We start from the raw sequence: 27,793 nt of genomic DNA on the forward strand, positions 1-27,793 counted from the left end.
GCGGCCAGCAAGTAAAGGAGAGGAGCGGCCAGCAAGTAAAGGAGAGGAGCGGCCAGCAAGTAAAGGAGAGGAGCGGCCAGCAAGTAAAGGAGAGGAGCGGCCAGCAAGTAAAGGAGAGGAGCGGCCAGCAAGTAAAGGAGAGGAGCGGCCAGCAAGTAAAGGAGAGGAGCGGCCAGCAAGTAAAGGAGAGGAGCGGCCAGCAAGTAAAGGAGAGGAGCGGCCAGCAAGTAAAGGAGAGGAGCGGCCAGCAAGTAAAGGAGAGGAGCGGCCAGCAAGTAAAGGAGAGGAGCGGCCAGCAAGTAAAGGAGAGGAGCGGCCAGCAAGTAAAGGAGAGGAGCGGCCAGCAAGTAAAGGAGAAGAGCGGCCAGCAAGTAAAGGAGAGGAGCGGCCAGCAAGTAAAGGAGAGGAGCGGCCAGCAAGTAAAGGAGAGGAGCGGCCAGCAAGTAAAGGAGAGGAGCGGCCAGCAAGTAAAGGAGAGGAGCGGCCATCATGTAAACATAAATGGAGATGATCCCCCACAAAGTAACGGAGAGGATCCAGCACCAAGCAAAGCAGAAGAGCTGCCACCAAGTCAAAAAGAGGAGCCGCCACCGTGTAAACAAAACTGGAGATAAACCCTCAACTGTTAGAGAGAGAAACCACCACCAAGTACAAGAGAAGCAATTGCAGTGTAAACTTAATGTAACTGGAGAGGAGTCCCCACCAAGTGAAGGGGAGGACCCGCCACCAAGTTAAAGAGAGGTGCTGCAACCAAGTAAATATAGGTGGAAATAAGCTGTCACCAAGTATAGGAGAGGGGCCTGCACTAAGTGAAGAAGAAGAGCCGCCTTCAGGTAAAAGAGAGTAGCTGCAACAAAGTAAAGGACAGGAGCCGTCACAAAATAAACATAAGTGGAGTAATACCTGCATAAACCTAACTGTAGATCAGTGGTTCCCAAACTTTCTGATGCCGGGAGCCACTTTTCGCCAAGATTTTTGTTTGGGACCCCCCGTCACCGTACTTAGCCCCATTTAGTCTGACCTATGTCAACATCATTCATAGTTAGATGTCGGTACTTGGCTCCATTTGAAAAATAAGTCCCTGCAACATCGAAGACAACAATAATTGTGTGGGGTTGGGGGCGAGCTCAAGGTATTTTGCTGCCGTGCGTCGCTGAGACCCAACTATGGCCGCTGATGGTGGGTCATGTGACCGGACCCATTCATCAGTGGCCATCAGAGGCATAGCTAGGGGTGAAACACATCTGTTGGCCCCACCACGCAGTATAATGCCATTATAGCTGCCCCCAATGCCCCTATAGTGCCTCCCTACACAATATAATGACCCTTTGGTGCCCCCACACAGTATAATGTCCCAATAGCTGCCCCAACACAGTATAATGCCCCCACAGCTGCCCCATACAGTATATTGCCCCATGGCGGCCCCCATACCCATACAATGAGTGAAGGAGATCCCTCTGATCCTCCGGCCTGTGCAGTGTGTGGCTTGGGACAGACAGGTGTGATGATGTCACTACATCGCGCCTATCTGTGCCGAGCCGCTCATAGCTGGCATAATGTAGCGAATGCTAAAGCAAGGAGCCGTCAGCTCCCTGCTCCAGTATTGGATTCAACTCTATCTGCGTCCGGAGGACAAAGACACAGTTAATACTGGGACATCAGTGAGCGGCTCGCGACACCACCATATTAACATAAGTGGAGACGACCTGTCATCAAGTAAAGAGAGGAGCTGCAGCCAAGTAAAGGACAGGAGTCATCACTAAGTAAACATAAGAGAAGCCACCATCAAATAAATATAAGACAAGACCTCACCCAGCAAACGATGTAAACATAAGTAGAAAGAGGCCACCAACCAATGTTTTGTCCAGGAGACTCACCAATGTCCTAATAAACAATCCAAAATAAAATAAATACGTATCCATTAGTAATCCCAGATATTCGGAAAACCGGGAAAAATGCTCTAAACTAAACACAAACTTTATACCTGCGTAATTTCTTCTCTACCGACTTCCCTTACGATGATTTTGTGAAATTGATCCTGACACACTTCTGCGTTAAGGAAATCAACACTTTGATGTTCTCTCCGTAGTGTGTGATACGGCTCGATGTCCTGACATAATCTGTGACCTGGGAATGTCTGCAATCGAGATGTGGACCCCGAATAGCTGCTGCCCCTACAGAGCGTGCGGTAAAGACATGTTGAAAATAGTAAAACAACTACTAATATTAATTCAACAGATTCAGGAACTTACCCCAAGTCATATAGAAAAGGCATTTTATAAACCATATAAGTCTACTATAATACTGCTCGAATATACAAGAATGTAACTACTATAATACTGCTCCTATATACAAGAATATAACTACTATAATACTGCTCCTACATACAAGAATATAACTACTATAATACTGCCCCCTATATACAAGAATATAAATACTATTATACTGCCCCCTATATACAAGAATATAACTACTATAATACTGCTCCTATATACAAGAATATAACTACTATAATACTGCCCCCTATATACAAGAATATAACTACTATAATACTGCTCCTATATACAAGAATATAACTACTATAATACTGCCCCTATATATAAGAATATAACTACTATAATACTGCCCCCTATATACAAGAATATAAATACTATAATACTGCTCCTATATACAAGAATATAACTACTATAATACTGCTCCTATATACAAGAATATAACTACTATAATACTGCCCCTATATATAAGAATATAACTACTATAATACTGCCCCCTATATACAAGAATATAACTACTATAATACTGCCCCCTATATACAAGAATATAACTACTATAATACTGCCCCCTATATACAAGAATATAACTACTATAATACTGCCCCCTATATACAAGACTATAACTACTATAATACTGCTTCTATATACAAGAATATAACTACTATAATACTGCTCCTATATACAAGAATATAACTACTATAATACTGCTCCTATATACAAGAATATAACTACTATAATACTGCTCCTACATACAAGAATATAACTACTATAATACTGCTCCTATATACAAGAATATAACTACTATAATACTGCTCCTATATACAAGAATATAACTACTATAATACTGCCCCTATATATAAGAATATAACTACTATAATACTGCCCCCTATATACAAGACTATAACTACTATAATACTGCTTCTATATACAAGAATATAACTACTATAATACTGCTCCTATATACAAGAATATAACTACTATAATACTGCCCCTATATACAAGAATATAACTACTATAATACTGCCCCTATATACAAGAATATAACTACTATAATACTGCCCCTATATACAAGAATATAACTACTATAATACTGCTCCTATATACAAGAATATAACTACTATAATACTGCTCCTATATACAAGAATATATCTACTATAATACTGCTCCTATATACAAGAATATAACTACTATAATACTGCCCCCTATATACAAGAATATAACTACTATATACTGCCCCCTATATACAAGAATATAACTACTATAATACTTCCCCTATATACAAGAATATAACTACTATAATACTTCCCCTATATACAAGAATATAACTACTATAATACTGCCCCTATATACAAGAATATAACTACTATACTACTGCCCCTATATACAAGAATATAACTACTATAATACTGCCTCCTATATACAAGAATATAACTACTATAATACTGCCCCCTATATACAAGAATATAACTACTATAATACTGCCTCCTATACACAAGAATATAACTACTATAATACTGCCCCCTATATACAAGAATATAACTACTATAATACTGCCTCCTATATACAAGAATATAACTACTATAATACTGCACCCTATATACAAGAATATAACTACTATAATACTGCCCCCTATATACATGAATATAACTACTATAATACTGCTACTATATACAAGAATATAACTACTATAATACTGCCCCTATATACAAGAATATAACTACTATAATACTGCTCCTATATACAAGAATATAACTACTATAATACTGCCCCTATATACAAGAATATAACTACTATAATACTGTCCCCTATATACAAGAATATAACTACTATAATACTTCCCCTATATACAAGAATATAACTACTATAATACTTCCCCTATATACAAGAATATAACTACTATAATACTGCCCCTATATACAAGAATATAACTACTATACTACTGCCCCTATATACAAGAATATAACTACTATAATACTGCCTCCTATATACAAGAATATAACTACTATAATACTGCCCCCTATATACAAGAATATAACTACTATAATACTGCCTCCTATACACAAGAATATAACTACTATAATACTGCCCCCTATATACAAGAATATAACTACTATAATACTGCCTCCTATATACAAGAATATAACTACTATAATACTGCCCCCTATATACAAGAATATAACTACTATAATACTGCCCCCTATATACATGAATATAACTACTATAATACTGCTACTATATACAAGAATATAACTACTATAATACTGCCCCTATATACAAGAATATAACTACTATAATACTGCTCCTATATACAAGAATATAACTACTATAATACTGCCCCTATATACAAGAATATAACTACTATAATACTGTCCCCTATATACAAGAATATAACTACTATAATACTGTCCCATATATACAAGAATATAACTACTATAATACTGCCTCCTATATACAAGAATATAACTACTATAATACTGCTACTATATACAAGAATATAACTACTATAATACTGCCCCTATATACAAGAATATAACTACTATAATACTGCTCCTATATACAAGAATATAACTACTATAATACTGCCCCTACATACAAGAATATAACTACTATAATACTGCTCCTATATACATGAATATAACTACTATAATACTGTCCCCTATATACAAGAATATAACTACTATAATACTGCCCCATATATACAAGAATATAACTACTATAATACTGCCCCTATATATAAGAATATAACTACTATAATACTGCCCCCTATATACAAGAATATAACTACTATAATACTGCCCCCTATATACAAGAATATAACTACTATAATACTACCCCCTATATACAAGACTATAACTACTATAATACTGCCCCCTATATACAAGACTATAACTACTATAATACTGCTTCTATATACAAGAATATAACTACTATAATACTGCTCCTATATACAAGAATATAACTACTATAATACTGCTCCTATATACAAGAATATAACTACTATAATACTGCTCCTACATACAAGAATATAACTACTATAATACTGCTCCTATATACAAGAATATAACTACTATAATACTGCTCCTATATACAAGAATATAACTACTATAATACTGCCCCTATATACAAGAATATAACTACTATAATACTGTCCCCTATATACAAGAATATAACTACTATAATACTGTCCCATATATACAAGAATATAACTACTATAATACTGCCTCCTATATACAAGAATATAACTACTATAATACTGCTACTATATACAAGAATATAACTACTATAATACTGCCCCTATATACAAGAATATAACTACTATAATACTGCTCCTATATACAAGAATATAACTACTATAATACTGCCCCTACATACAAGAATATAACTACTATAATACTGCTCCTATATACATGAATATAACTACTATAATACTGTCCCCTATATACAAGAATATAACTACTATAATACTGCCCCATATATACAAGAATATAACTACTATAATACTGCCCCTATATATAAGAATATAACTACTATAATACTGCCCCCTATATACAAGAATATAACTACTATAATACTGCCCCCTATATACAAGAATATAACTACTATAATACTACCCCCTATATACAAGACTATAACTACTATAATACTGCCCCCTATATACAAGACTATAACTACTATAATACTGCTTCTATATACAAGAATATAACTACTATAATACTGCTCCTATATACAAGAATATAACTACTATAATACTGCTCCTATATACAAGAATATAACTACTATAATACTGCTCCTACATACAAGAATATAACTACTATAATACTGCTCCTATATACAAGAATATAACTACTATAATACTGCCCCTATATATAAGAATATAACTACTATAATACTGCCCCCTATATACAAGACTATAACTACTATAATACTGCCCCCTATATACAAGAATATAACTACTATAATACTGCCCCTATATATAAGAATATAACTACTATAATACTGCCCCCTATATACAAGACTATAACTACTATAATACTGCCCCCTATATACAAGAATATAACTACTATAATACTGCTCCTATATACAAGAATATAACTACTATAATACTGCCCCTATATACAAGAATATAACTACTATAATACTGCCCCTATATACAAGAATATAACTACTATAATACTGCCCCTATATACAAGAATATAACTACTATAATACTGCTCCTATATACAAGAATATAACTACTATAAGGGCATGACCACACATGGCGGAATTCCTCCGCAACTGTCCGCATCAATGCCGCACCTAATCCGGGTTGCGGATTACGGCTGCGGATCTGCACAAAATGTGCAGAAAATTGATGCGGACTAGCTGCTGCGGACTGCGGGAAAAGTGCTTCCCTTCTCCCTATCAGTGCAGGATAGAGAGAAGGGACAGCACTTTCCCTAGTGAAAGTAAAAGAATTTCATACTTACCGCCCGTTGTCTTTATGACGCGTCCCTCCTTCGGCATCCAGCCCGACCTCCCTGGATGACGCGCCAGTCCATGTGACCGCTGCAGCCTGTGCTTGGCCTGTGATTGGCTGCAGCCGTCACTTACACTGAAACGTCATCCTGGGAGGCCGGACTGGAGACAGAAACAGGGAGTTCTCGGTAAGTACGAACTTCATTTTTTTTTACAGATCGGTAGTCACTGTCCCGGGTGCAGAAACAGTTACTGCCGATCGCTTAACTCTTTCAGCACCCTGGACAGTGACTATTTACTGACGTCTCCTAGCAACGCTCCCGTCATTACGGGAGCCACATTGACTTCCTCAGTCTGGCTGTAGACCTAGAAATACATAGGTCCAGCCAGAATGAAGAAATGTCAAGTGAAAAAAGCAAGACGCATCCGCAGCACACATAACATGTGCATGACAGCTGCGGACTTCATTGCGGAACTTTGAATCTCCATTGAAGTCAATGGAGAAATTCCGCCATGAGTCCGCCACTGCTCCGCAACAGACAGAGCATGCTGCGGACACCAAATTCCGCTCCGCAGCCTATGCTCCGCAGCGGAATTGTACGCATCGTGTAAACGAACACTGCTAAATTAAAGTGAAAGTCAATGGAGAAACGGCTCCGCTGCGGATTAACGCTGCGGAGTGTCCGCAGCGGAATTTAAGTGCAATTCCGCCATGTGTGAACCCGCCCTAATACTGCTCCTATATACAAGAATATATCTACTATAATACTGCTCCTATATACAAGAATATAACTACTATAATACTGCCCCCTATATACAAGAATATAACTACTATATACTGCCCCCTATATACAAGAATATAACTACTATAATACTTCCCCTATATACAAGAATATAACTACTATAATACTTCCCCTATATACAAGAATATAACTACTATAATACTGCCCCTATATACAAGAATATAACTACTATACTACTGCCCCTATATACAAGAATATAACTACTATAATACTGCCTCCTATATACAAGAATATAACTACTATAATACTGCCCCCTATATACAAGAATATAACTACTATAATACTGCCTCCTATACACAAGAATATAACTACTATAATACTGCCCCCTATATACAAGAATATAACTACTATAATACTGCCTCCTATATACAAGAATATAACTACTATAATACTGCCCCCTATATACAAGAATATAACTACTATAATACTGCCCCCTATATACATGAATATAACTACTATAATACTGCTACTATATACAAGAATATAACTACTATAATACTGCCCCTATATACAAGAATATAACTACTATAATACTGCTCCTATATACAAGAATATAACTACTATAATACTGCCCCTATATACAAGAATATAACTACTATAATACTGTCCCCTATATACAAGAATATAACTACTATAATACTTCCCCTATATACAAGAATATAACTACTATAATACTTCCCCTATATACAAGAATATAACTACTATAATACTGCCCCTATATACAAGAATATAACTACTATACTACTGCCCCTATATACAAGAATATAACTACTATAATACTGCCTCCTATATACAAGAATATAACTACTATAATACTGCCCCCTATATACAAGAATATAACTACTATAATACTGCCTCCTATACACAAGAATATAACTACTATAATACTGCCCCCTATATACAAGAATATAACTACTATAATACTGCCTCCTATATACAAGAATATAACTACTATAATACTGCCCCCTATATACAAGAATATAACTACTATAATACTGCCCCCTATATACATGAATATAACTACTATAATACTGCTACTATATACAAGAATATAACTACTATAATACTGCCCCTATATACAAGAATATAACTACTATAATACTGCTCCTATATACAAGAATATAACTACTATAATACTGCCCCTATATACAAGAATATAACTACTATAATACTGTCCCCTATATACAAGAATATAACTACTATAATACTGTCCCATATATACAAGAATATAACTACTATAATACTGCCTCCTATATACAAGAATATAACTACTATAATACTGCTACTATATACAAGAATATAACTACTATAATACTGCCCCTATATACAAGAATATAACTACTATAATACTGCTCCTATATACAAGAATATAACTACTATAATACTGCCCCTACATACAAGAATATAACTACTATAATACTGCTCCTATATACATGAATATAACTACTATAATACTGTCCCCTATATACAAGAATATAACTACTATAATACTGCCCCATATATACAAGAATATAACTACTATAATACTGCCCCTATATATAAGAATATAACTACTATAATACTGCCCCCTATATACAAGAATATAACTACTATAATACTGCCCCCTATATACAAGAATATAACTACTATAATACTACCCCCTATATACAAGACTATAACTACTATAATACTGCCCCCTATATACAAGACTATAACTACTATAATACTGCTTCTATATACAAGAATATAACTACTATAATACTGCTCCTATATACAAGAATATAACTACTATAATACTGCTCCTATATACAAGAATATAACTACTATAATACTGCTCCTACATACAAGAATATAACTACTATAATACTGCTCCTATATACAAGAATATAACTACTATAATACTGCTCCTATATACAAGAATATAACTACTATAATACTGCCCCTATATACAAGAATATAACTACTATAATACTGTCCCCTATATACAAGAATATAACTACTATAATACTGCTCCTATATACAAGACTATAACTACTATAATACTGCTCCCTATATACAAGAATATAACTACTATAATACTGCTCCTATATACAAGAATATAACTACTATAATACTGCTCCTATATACAAGAATATAACTACTATAATACTGCTCCTACATACAAGAATATAACTACTATAATACTGCCCCCTATATACAAGAATATAACTACTATAATACTACCCCCTATATACAAGACTATAACTACTATAATACTGCCCCCTATATACAAGACTATAACTACTATAATACTGCTTCTATATACAAGAATATAACTACTATAATACTGCTCCTATATACAAGAATATAACTACTATAATACTGCTCCTATATACAAGAATATAACTACTATAATACTGCTCCTACATACAAGAATATAACTACTATAATACTGCTCCTATATACAAGAATATAACTACTATAATACTGCTCCTATATACAAGAATATAACTACTATAATACTGCCCCTATATACAAGAATATAACTACTATAATACTGTCCCCTATATACAAGAATATAACTACTATAATACTGTCCCATATATACAAGAATATAACTACTATAATACTGCCTCCTATATACAAGAATATAACTACTATAATACTGCTACTATATACAAGAATATAACTACTATAATACTGCCCCTATATACAAGAATATAACTACTATAATACTGCTCCTATATACAAGAATATAACTACTATAATACTGCCCCTACATACAAGAATATAACTACTATAATACTGCTCCTATATACATGAATATAACTACTATAATACTGTCCCCTATATACAAGAATATAACTACTATAATACTGCCCCATATATACAAGAATATAACTACTATAATACTGCCCCTATATATAAGAATATAACTACTATAATACTGCCCCCTATATACAAGAATATAACTACTATAATACTGCCCCCTATATACAAGAATATAACTACTATAATACTACCCCCTATATACAAGACTATAACTACTATAATACTGCCCCCTATATACAAGACTATAACTACTATAATACTGCTTCTATATACAAGAATATAACTACTATAATACTGCTCCTATATACAAGAATATAACTACTATAATACTGCTCCTATATACAAGAATATAACTACTATAATACTGCTCCTACATACAAGAATATAACTACTATAATACTGCTCCTATATACAAGAATATAACTACTATAATACTGCTCCTATATACAAGAATATAACTACTATAATACTGCCCCTATATATAAGAATATAACTACTATAATACTGCCCCCTATATACAAGACTATAACTACTATAATACTGCCCTCTATATACAAGAATATAACTACTATAATACTGCTTCTATATACAAGAATATAACTACTATAATACTGCTCCTATATACAAGAATATAACTACTATAATACTGCCCCTATATACAAGAATATAACTACTATAATACTGCCCCTATATACAAGAATATAACTACTATAATACTGCCCCTATATACAAGAATATAACTACTATAATACTGCTCCTATATACAAGAATATAACTACTATAATACTGCTCCTATATACAAGAATATATCTACTATAATACTGCTCCTATATACAAGAATATAACTACTATAATACTGCCCCCTATATACAAGAATATAACTACTATATACTGCCCCCTATATACAAGAATATAACTACTATAATACTTCCCCTATATACAAGAATATAACTACTATAATACTTCCCCTATATACAAGAATATAACTACTATAATACTGCCCCTATATACAAGAATATAACTACTATACTACTGCCCCTATATACAAGAATATAACTACTATAATACTGCCTCCTATATACAAGAATATAACTACTATAATACTGCCCCCTATATACAAGAATATAACTACTATAATACTGCCTCCTATACACAAGAATATAACTACTATAATACTGCCCCTATATACAAGAATATAACTACTATAATACTGCCCCATATATACAAGAATATAACTACTATAATACTGCCTCCTATATACAAGAATATAACTACTATAATACTGCCTCCTATATACAAGAATATAACTACTATAATACTGCTACTATATACAAGAATATAACTACTATAATACTGCCCCTATATACAAGAATATAACTACTATAATACTGCTCCTATATACAAGAATATAACTACTATAATACTGCCCCTATATACAAGAATATAACTACTATAATACTGTCCCCTATATACAAGAATATAACTACTATAATACTGTCCCATATATACAAGAATATAACTACTATAATACTGCCTCCTATATACAAGAATATAACTACTATAATACTGCTACTATATACAAGAATATAACTACTATAATACTGCCCCTATATACAAGAATATAACTACTATAATACTGCTCCTATATACAAGAATATAACTACTATAATACTGCCCCTACATACAAGAATATAACTACTATAATACTGCTCCTATATACATGAATATAACTACTATAATACTGTCCCCTATATACAAGAATATAACTACTATAATACTGCCCCATATATACAAGAATATAACTACTATAATACTGCTCCTATATACAAGAATATAATTACTATAATACTCCTATATACAAGAATATAACTACTATAATACCGCCTCTATATACAAGAAAATAACTACTATAATACTGCTCCTATATACAAGCATATAACTACTATGTACTGCCCCCTATATACAAGAATATAACTACTATAATACTGCTCCTATATACAAGAATATAACTACTATAATACTGTCCCCTATATACAAGAATATAACTACTATAATACTGTCCCCTATATACAAGAATATAACTACCATAATACTGTCCCCTATATACAAGAATATAACTACTATAATACTGCTCCTATATACAAGAATATAACTACTATAATACTGCCCCTATATACAAGAATATAACTACTATAATACTGCTCCTATATGCAAGAATATAACTACTATAATACTGCTTCTATATACAAGAATATAACTACTATAATACTACCCCTATATACAAGAATATAACTACTATAATACTGCTCCTATATACAAGAATATAACTACTATAATACTGCTCCTATATACAAGAATATAACTACTATAATACTGCTCCTATATACAAGAATATAACTACTATAATACTGCTCCTATATACAAGAATATAACTACTATAATACTGCTCCTATATACAGGAATATAACTACTATAATACTGCCCCTATATACAAGAATATAACTACTATAATACTGCCCCTATATACAAGAATATAACTACTATAATACTGCTCCCTATATACAAGAATATAACTACTATACTACTGCCCCCTATATACAAGAATATAACTACTATAATACTGCTCCTATATACAAGAATATAACTACTATAATACTGCCCCTATATACAAGAATATAACTACTATAATACTGCTCCTATATACAAGAATATAACTACTATAAGGGTATGTTCACACGGCCAAATTTCAGACGTATACGAGGCGTATTATGCCTCGTTTTACGTCTGAAAATAGGGCTACAATACGTCGGCAAACATCTGCCCATTCATTTGACGTACTGTGCAGACGACCTGTTATTTACGCGTCGTCGTTTGACAGCTGTCAAACGAAGACTCGTAAAAATACAGCCTCGTCAAAAGAAGTGCAGGACACTTCTTTGGACGTTTTTGGAGCTGTTTTCTCATAGACTCCAATGAAAACAGCTCCAAAAACGGACGTAAAAAACGCCGCGAAAAATGCGAGTTGGTAAAAAAACTTCTGAAAAGCAGGGTCTGTTTTCCCTTGAAAACAGCTCTGGATTTTCAGACGTTTTTGTTGACTACGTGTGAACATACCCTAATACTACCCCCTATATACAAGAATAGAACTACTATAATACTGCTCCTATATACAAGAATATAACTACTATAATACTGCCCCTATATACAAGAATATAACTTCTATAATACTGCTCCCTATATACAAGAATATAACTACTATAATACTACCCCCTATGTACAAGAATATAACTACTATAATACTGCCCCCTATATACAAGAATATAACTACTATAATACTGCCCCCTATATACAAGAATATAACTACTATAATACTGCCCCTATATACAAGAATATAACTACTATAATACTGCCCCTATATACAAGAATATAACTACTATAATACTGCCCCCTATATACAAGAATAGAACTACTATAATACTGCCCCTATATACAAGAATAGAACTACTATAATACTGCTCCTATATACAAGAATATAACTACTATAATACTGCCCCTATATACAAGAATATAACTACTATAATACTGCCCCTATATACAAGAATATAACTACTATAATACTGCCCCCTATATACAAGAATATAACTACTATAATACTGCCCCTATATACAAGAATATAACTACTATAATACTGCCAGTATATACAAGAATATAACTACTATAATACTGCCCCTATATACAAGAATATAACTACTATAATACTGCCCCCTATATACAACAATATACCTACTATAATACTGCTCCTATATACAAGAATATAACTACTATAATACTGCTCCTATATACAGGAATATAACTACTATATACAAGAATATAACTACTATAATACTGCCCCTATATACAAGAATATAACTACTATAATACTGCCCCATATATACAAGAATATAACTACTATAATACTGCCTCCTATATACAAGAATATAACTACTATAATACTGCCTCCTATATACAAGAATATAACTACTATAATACTGCTCCTATATACAAGAATATAACTACTATAAGGGCGGGTTCACACATGGCGGAATTGCACTTAAATTCCGCTGCGGACACTCCGCAGCGTTAATCCGCAGCGGAGCCGTTTCTACATTGACTTTCACTTTAATTTAGCAGTGTTCGTTTACACGATGCGTACAATTCCGCTGCGGAGCATAGGCTGCGGAGCGGAATTTGGTGTCCGCAGCATGCTCTGTCTGTTGCGGAGCAGTGGCGGACTCATGGCGGAATTTCTCCATTGACTTCAATGGAGATTCAAAGTTCCGCAATGAAGTCCGCAGCTGTCATGCACATGTCATGTGTGCTGCGGATGCGTCTTGCTTTTTTTACTTGACATTTCTTCATTCTGGCTGGACCTATGTATTTCTAGGTCTACAGCCAGACTGAGGAAGTCAATGGGGCTCCCGTAATGACGGGAGCGTTGCTAGGAGACGTCAGTAAATAGTCACTGTCCAGGGTGCTGAAAGAGTTACGCGATCGGCAGTAACTGTTTCTGCACCCGGGACAGTGACTACCGATCCCAATATACATGTATCTGTAAAAAAACATATAAGTTCATACTTACCGAGAACTCCCTTCGTCTGTCTCCAGTCCGGCCTCCCAGGATGACGTTTCAGTGTAAGTGACGGCTGCAGCCAATCACAGGCCAAGCACAGGCTGCAGCGGTCACATGGACTGGCGCGTCATCCAGGGAGGTCGGGCTGGATGCCGAAAGAGGGACGCGTCACCAAGACAACGGCCGGTAAGTATGAAAATCGTTTACTTTCACTAGGGAAAGTGCTGTCCCTTCTCTCTATCCTGCACTGATAGGGAGAAGGGAAGCACTTTTCCCGCAGTCTGCAGCAGCTAGTCCGCATCAATGTACTGCACATTTTGTGCAGATCCGCTGCAGAATCTGCAACGCAGATTCTGTGCGGCATCGATGCGGACAGTTGCGGAGGAATTCCGCCATGTGTGGTCATGCCCTAAGACTGCCCCCTATATACAAGAATATAACTACTATAATACTGCTCCTATATACAAGAATATAACTACTATAATACTGCCCCTATATACAAGAATATAACTACTATAATACTGCTCCTATATACAAGAATATAACTACTATAATATTGCCTCCTATATACAAGAATATAACTACTATAATACTGCTCCCTATATACAAGAATATAACTACTATAATACTGCCTCCTATATACAAGAATATAACTACTATAATACTGCTCCTATATACAAGAATATAACTACTATAATACTGCCTCTATATACAAGAATATAACTACTATAATACTGCTCCTATATACAAGAATATAACTACTATAATACTGCCTCCTATATACAAGAATATAACTACTATAATACTGCTCCTACATACAAGAATATAACTACTATAAGACTGCCCCCTATATACAAGAATATAACTACTATAATACTGCTCCTATATACAAGAATATAACTACTATAATACTGCCCCTATATACAAGAATATAACTACTATAATACTGCTCCTATATACAAGAATATAACTACTATAATATTGCCTCCTATATACAAGAATATAACTACTATAATACTGCTCCCTATATACAAGAATATAACTACTATAATACTGCCTCCTATATACAAGAATATAACTACTATAATACTGCTCCTATATACAAGAATATAACTACTATAATACTGCCTCTATATACAAGAATATAATTACTATAATACTGCTCCTATATACAAGAATATAACTACTATAATACTGCCTCCTATATACAAGAATATAACTACTATAATACTGCTCCTATATACAAGAATATAACTACTATAATACTGCCCCTATATACAAGAATATAACTACTATAATACTGCTCCTATATACAAGAATATAACTACTATAATACTGCCCCCTATATACAAGAATATAACTACTATAATACTGCTCCTATATACAAGAATATAACTACTATAATACTGCTCCTATATACAAGAATATAACTACTATAATACTGCCCCCTGTGGTTATAACTTGCTGTGTCATTTTTCTCTTTTCTCCGCAGAATGTTCCTGTGAGAAGGTCCAGCAGTCGGAGTGTAATGTTGTAAGTTTTTTTGTTTTCTTTGTGGGGGAGGTGTCAGTGTCTCAGGCTCCTCCCATTATCGGACAATAGGTAATGACACCCTTATACAGGAGGCGCTGGATTGTTTTTTTTCTTTTTACATTGTCTTTTTTTTATTTTAGGGTGAAAAATTAGAAGTTGATGAAGATTTTTTGAACTCTGCAGCAAATCCCTGTAACTGCACAGTATATAGATGTGGTAAGACTGACGCCCCATCACCCACCGCATACATATTTCACTTGCACTTGGTATGATTAGAAAGCATCGCACCTATTAGAGACAATAAAGGTAAACCCGTTCATCACATTCGGGGCGCCAGTGCGCGTGCTCAGCTCTGAACTGCCAAAAAACTGGGGAAGCTACGGAAGTCCCCGTGTCAACAGCAGAAACCCTGAGTGAAAGTCTATAGGGCTGCACGGGGCTTCTCCAGCTCAGGAGCGGGGCAATTCTCTAATAGAAGTACAACAGGGGGCTGTTATGTCAGTGACATGGGGGCAAATATCTGGCGCGGCTTCTCCCATCTGATGGGGGTGTGGATCGGGCTTGGGTTTGCGGGGTGATGGCAGTGGTTTTGTAGATGGGGGGACAGTAGATCTTCTGATCTAGAGGCAGCGGGGACAGAGGGGTTGATGCTCTGACCTCTCATCCGTTTCTCTCACAGTGAAGGACACGGTGTGTGTAAGTAAAGAGCATGGCGTCCTGCGGCCGGGGCAGACCGTGGTCCAGCACACGTCTGAGGGAATGTGTTACTCTTCACACTGTACATCCGCCATTGACCCCATCACCAAATATCACCAGATCAACGTCTCTTCCCTGAACTGCACCGCCAAGTGTGAAGCTGTAAGTGGACCAGCAGTGACCGTGTTCACCTGTCCTGACGCATTTTTCTGAGTTCCTAAACCACCTGCACACGACACAGCGGAAACTTCTGCAGTTATGAATCGACTTCTACAGCGAATACCGCGCCAAACATCATTGATAAGTATGAGGTGGCAGAACATACAGCACACACATAAATCTGAACATCGTGTTCTGTGAGTGCCTCCTGACTGCAGCACGACACACATGACATACTGACAGATCAGCGGCACGACCTGGGGACTGTAATGTGGCATATCGGATATGAGGGATGGGGGAGCAAGCAGCTGCGTGTCAGTAATGGAAGATATTTCTTGTCTTTTTCTATCTCAGAATCAGTTATATGAGCCGCCAAGAGATGTTATCCGCTGCTGCGGCCGCTGCAGGAACGTGTCATGTGTCCAGACCTTAGTGAATGGTACATTCCTCACTCACAGGGTGAGTACAGCATGGACCATACCATTCACACCACACCATCTGCATGTCCTCTCCTGTCTGTTGATCAGACCTCTGGATGAATCGGGGGCAGCTACTCCAGGGGGCACCTCATGATGTCACCTGGAAATAAACGCTGCCCCTGGGACTTTGCCAGAACATATGATGTTTGGATCATCTTCCCCGATCTGAGGACTGTTACAAGGGGACAAGAGGATCAGGCAGGATGGGGTACGCTGGCTGATGTGTGGCATGCTGGGTACCATCCTGGATCGCAGGTTATGTCAGCTGGTCAATCACCAACATCAGGCTTCTAGTTGTCGAGCAGCCGCCTCGGTCTGCGGAGATGAGGTCTGCATGGCGATCAGTGGTTGCATTTTGTACAGTCGGATGGGCTGTTACTGCTTTGCTTGGAGACTGAGGAGTTCTATATTCCCTATATAAACCTTCATCAGTCCATATGTTCTTCAACTGATGTGAAAACCCCTCAAGAACACATGAAAACTGGTCACATGGAAACAACCATCCTGCATCTGAGCCCATCTTAATGTTCTCCATGTCTCCTCTGTCCTTGTTGTTTTTCAATGGCGCTGACATGGGGTATAATGTTCAGACTGTGAGGTGACCCAGTGCTGATTAGTAACTGAGCAGTCAAACAGTTGGGTCATAGTAGCTCCCCTTCACCCTCGGAGACCATGTACTTTCTGGGTCTTGTACAGTAAACCACAACCGCTGATTGGCAGGAAGGCGACCTCAGATCTTAATCCAGAGTCTAAAGTCCTACAGGGTCTTCTACAAAGTAATATTAATAAGTGAGAATTATTAAGACTGTCGGTTGCCTCTATTGTCTTCTCTCTTGATGTCTGTTGCCTCTATTGTCTTCTCTCTTGATGTCTGTTGCCTCTATGGTCTTCTCTTTTGATGTCTGCTGCCTCTATGGTCTTCTTTCTTGATGTCTGTTGCCTCTATGGTCTTCTCTCTTGATGTCTGTTGCCTCTATGGTCTTCTCTCTTGATGTCTGTTGCCTCTAAGGTCTACCGTCTTGATGTCTGTTGCCTCTATGGTCTTCTCTCTTGATGTCTGTTGCCTCTATGGTCTTCCCTCTTGATGTCTGTTGCCTCTATGGTCTTCCCCCTTGATGTCTGTTGCCTCTATGGTCTTCTCTCTTGATGTCTGTTTCCTCTATGGTCTTCCCTCTTGATGTCTGTTGCCTCTATTGTCTTCTCTCTTGATATCTGTTGCTCCTATGGTCTTCCCTCTTGATGTCTGTTGCCTCTATTGTCTTCTCTCTTGATGTCTGTTGCCTCTATTGTCTTCTCTCTTGATATCTGTTGCCCCTATGGTCTTCCCTTTTGATGTCTGTTGCCTCTATTGTCTTCCCTCTTGATGTCTGTTGCCTCTATTGTCTTACCTCTTGATGTCTCTGTTGCCTCTATGGTCTTCTCTCGATGTCTGTTGCCTCTATGGTCTTCCCTCTTGATGTCTGTTGCCTCTATGGTCTTCCCCCTTGATGTCTGTTGCCTCTATGGTCTTCTCTCTTGATGTCTGTTGCCTCTATGGTCTTCTCTCATGATGTCTGTTGCCTCTATGGTCTTCTCTCATGATGTCTGTTGCCTCTATGGTCTTCTCTCTTGATGTCTGTTGCCTCTATGGTCTTCCCTCTTGATGTCTGTTGCCTCTATGGTCTTCCCCCTTGATGTCTGTTGCCTCTATGGTCTTCTCTCTTGATGTCTGTTGCCTCTATGGTCTACCGTCTTGATGTCTGTTGCCTCTATGGTCTTCTCTCTTGATGTCTGTTGCCTCTATGGTCTTCCCTCTTGATGTCTGTTGCCTCTATGGTCTTCCCTCTTGATGTCTGTTGCCTCTATGGTCTTCCCTCTTGATGTCTGTTGCCTCTATGGTCTTCTCTCTTGATGTCTGTTGCATTTATGGTCTTCTCTCTTTGGTGCCTTTTGCCGCTATGGCTTGGTCTTTTCTCAGGTTGCAGTTACCTTTATATTTGGACAGTGGAGTCCTTCATGATTCATTCTACTCTCTGTATTCTTATTGCCTCTGAAGCTCTGTCCTTGTACTGTCACCTCCAATGCATCTAAATAATCTACAAATGTGAATCTAGACTTTGTAGATAACTTGTTCGTATTTCTGTGACTTTCTCCAATGCTCTAAAATATAAGCGCTTCTGTAAGAGTTTAGTCTTAATTCTGTAAAGAGCTGCTAGGCAGGTTATTAGTTTTCTGTCTTGTTGACTTCTCTATTGATTACATTATGTGCATCATGTTTTTTTCACTTTTTGTATAGCCCGGCTCTACCTGGATTTCTAAATGTGTCAGATATGACTGCACAAACACACCCATAGGACCAGTGTTAGTCACCTCGGCCGTCAGCTGCCCCCCATTTAATGAGACAGAGTGCATAAAGGTCAGTGTCTGCTCCCTACCACGCTGCTTGCTATAGTGTAGATCTAGAGGCTTCTGGCAAACTGCTCTGACTGGGCTGGGTGTGTTTCTGCTATAATGACGAAAGATTCTCATACATTAATGTGCGAATAAAATCAGGGCAGAGCCGGTGACTTTTGACCCCAGAGCTGGTTCGGGTCAGACATCCATACCACAGCAGCACAGATGTATCACAGTATCGATGTCCTAAGCTGGGCCCAGGCCTCTCTAGGATGAAAGACCAGGGACTGCACTGAATGAGTCCAAGGCTCTACCCAAGACCCATGGGCGGCCTTCCATCCGCCTGCTCCCTGCTGACTGCTCAGCCGCAGGAGAGTACATCAGAGTTTTCTGCTCATGTCACCCAAGTAGCAAATTCAATAAAACATATTGTAAGTAATTTGAGTCGTGGAGCAGTGATTGGATTTTAAATGCGTGCCCCGACTTTTCATGCTCGCTCATTACTTGATTTAGTATGAACCCCTCTTTCCTCACCCAGATAGGGGCACGGTGCAGAGGGTGGGCTGCTGTCATTTCCCTCTGGCTATATTATCATATACTTTCCAGCAGAAACACCACTGGATTTTAGAATGGGGGGAGGGGGGGGGGTCATCAAGTATTAAGTGGCCCTTAGAGAGTTTAGTATCAGTTATGTCGGGTTAACATTGATGATAATGACTGTGGCTGTAACATGGCGCTGCTTCTTCTGTCGGGCAGACGGTGTATTGTCAGTGCGGCTGCTCGTATGTGTAATATGTCGGCTTTTCCTGCTCTACACCATTTATGAAACCTTTCCAATAGGATTTTGTCTCGGGCTCATAGGTAAAAGCGAACACTGATGGGGAATCGGCGGAGATTGGAATATTGTGGGTTTAGTTTCAATGAAGACTATAAGCGCCCCCTGGTGGTTTACTACTGAATAGCCCTGTGGAGTAAATCTGGTTTCATAGCTCCGTGCACCCGGCTGCCGCTGCCCAGAATTTATGTACATAATGTAGAGTCTCTTCTCTTGGGGCCTCTTCACGTTTTCTAATATTCTTCCTTTTCTTCCAGATGGGAGGATATGTTGTGTCATTCCTAGACGGATGCTGCAAGACATGTAAGTAAAGGATATTCAGAGGCTCCTACAGTCTGACCAGATCACATTAGTGGGGGCCACCTCCTTCAGACGCTTTGTACCCTGTGCTATCCTTTGCATATAACAGTGGTCACTGACTGTGGCTGTCAGGGCATGATAGGAGTTGTAGTTTTGCTACAGCTGGAGAGCTATTGGTTGACGAGCACTTCTATAAATAATCTCCACGTACAGAGTGCCGGCTTTGTAGACCTCTCTACAGCTTTGAGACTCTGGGGGAGTGGGGTGAGATGCCATGGGTGATAATTTATTACTACGGAGCTGCCGGACGTGGCTGAACGTTTATTACAGTGGAGCTGCCGGACGTGGCTGAAGGTTTATTACAGTGGAGCTGACGGACGTGGCCGAAGGTTTATTACAGTGGAGCTGACGGACGTGGGCGAAGGTTTATTACAGTGGAGCTGACGGACGTGGCCGAAGGTTTATTACAGTGGAGCTGACGGACGTGGCTGAACGTTTATTACAGTGGAGCTGCTGGCCATGGCCGAAGGTTTATTACAGTGGAGCTGACGGACGTGGCTGAACGTTTATTACTACGGAGCTGCCGGACGTGGCTGAACGTTTATTACAGTGGAGCTGACGGACGTGGCCGAAGGTTTATTACAGTGGAGCTGCCGGACGTGGCCGAAGGTTTATTACAGTGGAGCTGACGGACGTGGGCGAAGGTTTATTACAGTGGAGCTGACGGACGTGGCCGAAGGTTTATTACAGTGGAGCTGACGGACGTGGCTGAACGTTTATTACAGTGGAGCTGCCGGACGTGGCTGAAGATTTATTACAGTGGAGCTGACAGACGTGGCTGAAGGTTTATTACAGTGGAGCTGACAGACGTGGCTGAACGTTTATTACAGTGGAGCTGACAGACGTGGCTGAAGGTTTATTACAGTGGAGCTGACAGACGTGGCTGAAGGTTTATTACAGTGGAGCTGACAGACGTGGCTGAAGGTTTATTACAGTGGAGCTGCCGGAACATGGCTGAAGGTTTATTGCAGTGGAGCTGACAGTCGTGGCTGAAGGTTTATTACAGTGGAGCTGCTGGCCATGGCCGAAGGTTTATTACAGTGGAGCTGACGGATGGGGCTGAACGTTTATTACAGTGGAGCTGACGGACGTGGCTGAAGGTTTATTACAGTGGAGCTGACGGACGTGGCCGAAGGTTTATTACAGTGGAGCTGACGGACGTGGCCGAAGGTTTATTACAGTGGAGCTAACGGACGTGGCTGAAGGTTTATTACAGTGGAGCTGACGGACGTGGCCGAAGGTTTATTACAGTGGAGCTGCCGGACGTGGCCGAAGTTTTATTACAGTGGAGCTGCTGGATGTGGCCGAAGGTTTATTACAGTGGAGCTGACAGACGTGGCTGAAGGTTTATTACAGTGGAGCTACCGGACGTGGCTGAACATTTATTACAGTGGAGCTGCCGGACGTGGCCGAAGGTTTATTACAGTGGAGCTGACAGACGTGGCTGAAGGTTTATTACAGTGGAGCTGCCGGACGTGGCTGAACATTTATTACAGTGGCGCTGCCGGACGTGGCCGAAGGTTTATTACAGTGGAGCTGCCAGACGTGTCTTTGCTGATCTTTAATAAAGCTTACAAGCCTCGTGTTGCAGTAACGAATCTATTAACACAAAACCAAACTGACTGTTTTACTCTCATTGTTTTCAGGCAAAGAAGATGGAAAATTTTGTAAGAGAGTGACTGTGCGAATGACAATCAGGAAGTATGACTGTAGAAGTAATACTCCGGTAAGTGGCTCTGCGTATAGTCACACTTATGTAGGAACCAGAACCAAGCTCAGTACATATATACAGTGTCAGAACCAAGCTCAGTACATATATACAGCACCAGAACAAAGCTCATTACATATTTACATACCACAACAAAGCTCAAACATATATACAGCTCCAAAACCAAGCTCAATACATATATACAGTACCAGAACAAAGCTTATACATATATACAGTACATATCCAAAAAAGAGAACGTGAAGCAGCACTCAAATAAAGTGAATTTATTCATCCAACATGGAACCACAACGTTTCACCTCCTCTATGAAGGCATGCCTTCATAGAGGAGGTGAAACGTTGTGGTTCCATGTTGGATGAATAAATTCACTTTATTTGAGTGCTGCTTCACGTTCTCTTTTTTGGATATCTAACACATAAGGAGAGGTCACTCCTTTATTTTTGAAGCTTTGCACCAGCCTAGTCAGGCATTTGTTCACAGTGCTGCTCCAATCCTCTGCTTTTTTCTATATACAGTACATTATATTCAACACCAGAACCAAGCTCAGTACATAAATACAGCACCAGAACCAAGCTCATACATATATACAGCTCCAAAACCAAGCTCAGAACATATATACAGTGCCAGAACAAAGCTCAGAACATATATACAGTGCCAGAACAAAGCTCAGTACATATATACAGCACCAGAACAAAGCTGAGTACATATAAACAGTGCCCGAACAAAGCTCAGTCAATATAGACTGTGTCAGAACCAAGCTCAGTACATATACACAGTGTCAGAACCAAGCTCAGTACATATACAGAACAAAGCTCAGTACATATATACAGCACCAGAACGAAGCTCATAAATATATACACCACTAGAATAAGCTCAGTACATATATACAGCACCAGAACGAAGCTCATAAATAAATATATACACCACTAGAATAAGCTCAGTACATATATACAGCACCAGAACAGAGCTCAGTACATATATACACATATGCCCCCTGTAGTCTACAGGCTGTAAATAGTGCCACCTGTAGATCGTGCCCCCTGTAGATGTAGTTCCCCTTGTAGAGAGTGCCCCTGTAGATAAGGCCCCTATAGAGTCCCTTGTAGATTTAATGTCCCCGGTAAATATGGCCCCTATAGAGTCGCCTATAGATAGTGCCCCTATAGAGTACCCTGTAGATTTCGTGCCCCCTGTAGATTTCGTGCCCCTTGTAGATATGGCCCCCTATAGAGTCCCCTTTAGATTTAGTAACCTAGCTCTATGGCTAGTCACACTCATGTAAGGGGCTCTATGACTAGTGACACTCATGTAAGGGGCTCTATGACTAGTGACACTCATGTAAGGGGCTCTATGACTAGTCACACTCATGTAAGGGGCTCTATGACTAGTGACACTCATGTAAGGGGCTCTATGACTAGTGACACTCATGTAAGGGGCTCTATGACTAGTGACACTCATGTAAGGGGCTCTATGACTAGTGACACTCATGTAAGGGGCTCTATGACTAGTGACACTCATGTAAGGGGCTCTATGACTAGTGACACTCATGTAAGGGGCTCTATGACTAGTGACACTCATGTAAGGGGCTCTATGACTAGTGACACTCATGTAAGGGGCTCTATGACTAGTGACACTCATGTAAGGGGCTCTATGACTAGTGACACTCATGTAAGGGGCTCTATGACTAGTCGCACTCATGTAAGGGGCTCCATGACTAGTGACACTCCTATAAGGGGCTCTATGACTAGTCGCACTCATGTAAGGGGCTCTATGACTAGTCACACTCATGTAAGGGGCTCTATGACTAGTGACACTCATGTAAGGGGCTCTATGACTAGTGACACTCCTATAAGGGGCTATATGACTAGTCGCACTCATGTAAGGGGCTCTATGACTAGTCACACTCATGTAAGGGGCTCTATGACTAGTGACACTCATGTAAGGGGCTCTATGACTAGTCACACTCATGTAAGGGGCTCTATGACTAGTGACACTCCTATAAGGGGCTATATGACTAGTCGCACTCATGGAAGGGGCTCTATGACTAGTGACACTCCTATAAGGGGCTCTATGACTAGTCGCACTCATGTAAGGGGCTCTATGACTAGTGACACTCCTGTAAGGGGCTCTATGACTAGTCACACTCATGTAAGGGGCTCTATGACTAGTCACACTCATGTAAGGGGCTCTATGACTAGTCGCACTCATGTAAGGGGCTCTATGACTAGTGACACTCCTGTAAGGGGCTCTATGACTAGTGACACTCCTGTAAGGGGCTCTATGACTAGTGACACTCCTATAAGGGGCTATATGACTAGTCGCACTCATGTAAGGGGCTCTATGACTAGTGACACTCCTGTAAGGGGCTCTATGACTAGTCACACTCATGTAAGGGGCTCTATGACTAGTCACACTCATGTAAGGGGCTCTATGACTAGTCGCACTCATGTAAGGGGCTCTATGACTAGTGACACTCCTGTAAGGGGCTCTATGACTAGTGACACTCCTGTAAGGGGCTCTATGACTAGTGACACTCATGTAAGGGGCTCTATGACTAGTCACACTCATGTAAGGGGCTCTATGACTAGTCACACTCATGTAAGGGGCTCTATGACTAGTCACACTCATGTAAGGGGCTCTATGACTAGTCACACTCATGTAAGGGGCTCTATGACTAGTCGCACTCATGGAAGTTGTTCTTCACTATATGTGGCAGACGCAGTTTTAGGCTTTCCTACAATGAGTGCTACGCAGTTTAGAAATGAAGGCGTTTTATAGGATTCCGGAGAATTTCCATAAATATATTTGTGACCCCTTATTATAAAGAAATAAGTAACCAGTTGTGAACATGCGGCCGGTGGGATTGGAGAATGAGTCGGGGCATCACATAGTGACTGAGTATCCTCCCTATCGCTGCAGGTGAACATCGTGTCATGTGACGGGAAGTGTCCCTCCGCCAGCATCTACAACTACAACATCAACACATACGCGCGCTTCTGCAAATGCTGCCGCGAGCTGGGGCTGCAGAGACGAGTCGTGCAGTTGTATTGCAGCGGAAACTCAACCTGGGTCAATTATTCCATTCAGGAGCCAACGGACTGTTCCTGCCAGTGGTCCTGAGCGCCGTGTCACATGACGCCGATAAAACGGAAGCCCAGCATGGTTGACCATTATCGTCTACTACAAATGTGTATAAAGTTATAGTCCCATCCCCTCACCCCAGGCCAAGGAAAAGTGCCAAGAAAAGACGTTTTTCTCCGCCACAGAAGGTTGTGTTACTTTTATTAGGTTGTCAGTGACAGAGGTCTATGAGCTTCATACAAAGCAGCGTCCATCTGCAGGAGCAGACTTCAGTGCAGCAATCACATGTCTGTTACTGGCCAAGATTGGACACACCATAGCAAAGATCATGATGAACAATATCCTAAGGTCGCCATAGATGTAGCTGGTCCCCTGTCCTGCGCCCTCAGCCATGTGGCCAGTGGTCAGTATGAGTGGCGCGTGTCTGGTCTTACTAAACTGCGCAGCGACTGCTCCGTAAATATAGAGATAATAATCCTGTATGAAACCTCTCACCACCGGAGCTGCGGGTCATTCTGCACATATGGCGCTCGCCCAGGTCAGATGGACTTAGTGAAAGGGCAGATTCGGTGGCGCCATTGATGGGCATTTTCATTAATAACGTTGAATAGCTGCGACCTGGTTCCTATGTTTGGGCGCAGGACGTATCTGAAACCTGCAGGGGGCACTCCATGCGGGGTTCATCACGTGGAAGTTCTTCATACAGAAGATACAACCAATGAAAAGACTCCGGCCCTGAGCGCTGGGCGCCAGTCACCGGTCACTATGTCATGTCATCTCTGCACGCCCACCAGTAAGTATGTGACCCGGCCATGCGGAGCACTGACCTGAAGAGCTGACAATCACGTGATATACAGCTTTGTCGCTTCGTCCACTGCTGAGTGTGAACGGAGTTCTGTAGCCGGAGATCACAATAAACAACGCTGACAATAAAAAAAGAACCTGAAGTGGTCGTGTGGTCTGATTCATGGCGCGGGGAACGTTCTATCGATTTCTATGGCCCTAACATATAACAAAGTGCGCCATTCTCTCAGCAGGTTTAGCGCCATACGTCAGCGATACCTCCATCCATAAGGTCTATGCTAAAAGATGTAAGTGCAATGTATACCTGCCACAGGTGCCCCATAACTATGCATACCTGCCACAGGTGCCCCATAACTATGCATACCTTCCACAGGTGCCCCATAACTATGCATACCTGCCACAGGTGCCCCATAACTATGCATACCTGCCACAGGTGCCCCATAACTATGCATACCTGCCACAGGTGCCCCATAACTATGCATACCTGCCACAGGTGCCCCATAACTATGCATACCTGCCACAGGTGCCCCATAACTATGCATACCTGCCACAGGTGCCCCATAACTATGCATACCAGCCACAGGTGCCCCATAACTATGCATACCTGCCACAGGTGCCCCATAACTATGCATACCTGCCACAGGTGCCCCATAACTATGCATACCAGCCACAGGTGCGCCATAACTATGCATACCAGCCACAGGTGCGCCATAACTATGCATACCTGCCACAGGTGCCCCATACCTATACATACCTGCCACAGGTGCCCCATAACTATGCATACCTGCCCCAGGTGCCCCATACCTATGCATACCT

At 39.4% G+C, this 27,793-nt stretch overlaps 1 protein-coding gene across 1 annotated transcript in view; it reads left to right on the top strand.

Moving 5' to 3' along the window:
- The window catches only part of OTOG (otogelin), a 98,606-nt gene extending 71,511 nt beyond the window's left edge, over nt 1-27,095 (top strand). Inside the window, exons 33-41 of the mRNA XM_075836793.1 lie at nt 2,090-2,188; nt 16,423-16,463; nt 16,604-16,679; nt 17,143-17,321; nt 17,673-17,777; nt 20,073-20,192; nt 21,263-21,308; nt 23,012-23,091; nt 26,012-27,095. Coding sequence (XP_075692908.1) covers nt 2,090-2,188; nt 16,423-16,463; nt 16,604-16,679; nt 17,143-17,321; nt 17,673-17,777; nt 20,073-20,192; nt 21,263-21,308; nt 23,012-23,091; nt 26,012-26,212 — 947 coding nt within the window. The 3' untranslated portion in view covers nt 26,213-27,095. The remainder of the gene's footprint in view (nt 1-2,089; nt 2,189-16,422; nt 16,464-16,603; nt 16,680-17,142; nt 17,322-17,672; nt 17,778-20,072; nt 20,193-21,262; nt 21,309-23,011; nt 23,092-26,011) is intronic.
- The last annotated feature ends 698 nt before the right edge of the window (nt 27,096-27,793 follow it).

The sequence above is a fragment of the Rhinoderma darwinii genome, chromosome 9, assembly GCF_050947455.1.
Source record: "Rhinoderma darwinii isolate aRhiDar2 chromosome 9, aRhiDar2.hap1, whole genome shotgun sequence".
In the NCBI taxonomy this organism is placed as follows: Eukaryota; Metazoa; Chordata; class Amphibia; order Anura; family Rhinodermatidae; genus Rhinoderma; species Rhinoderma darwinii.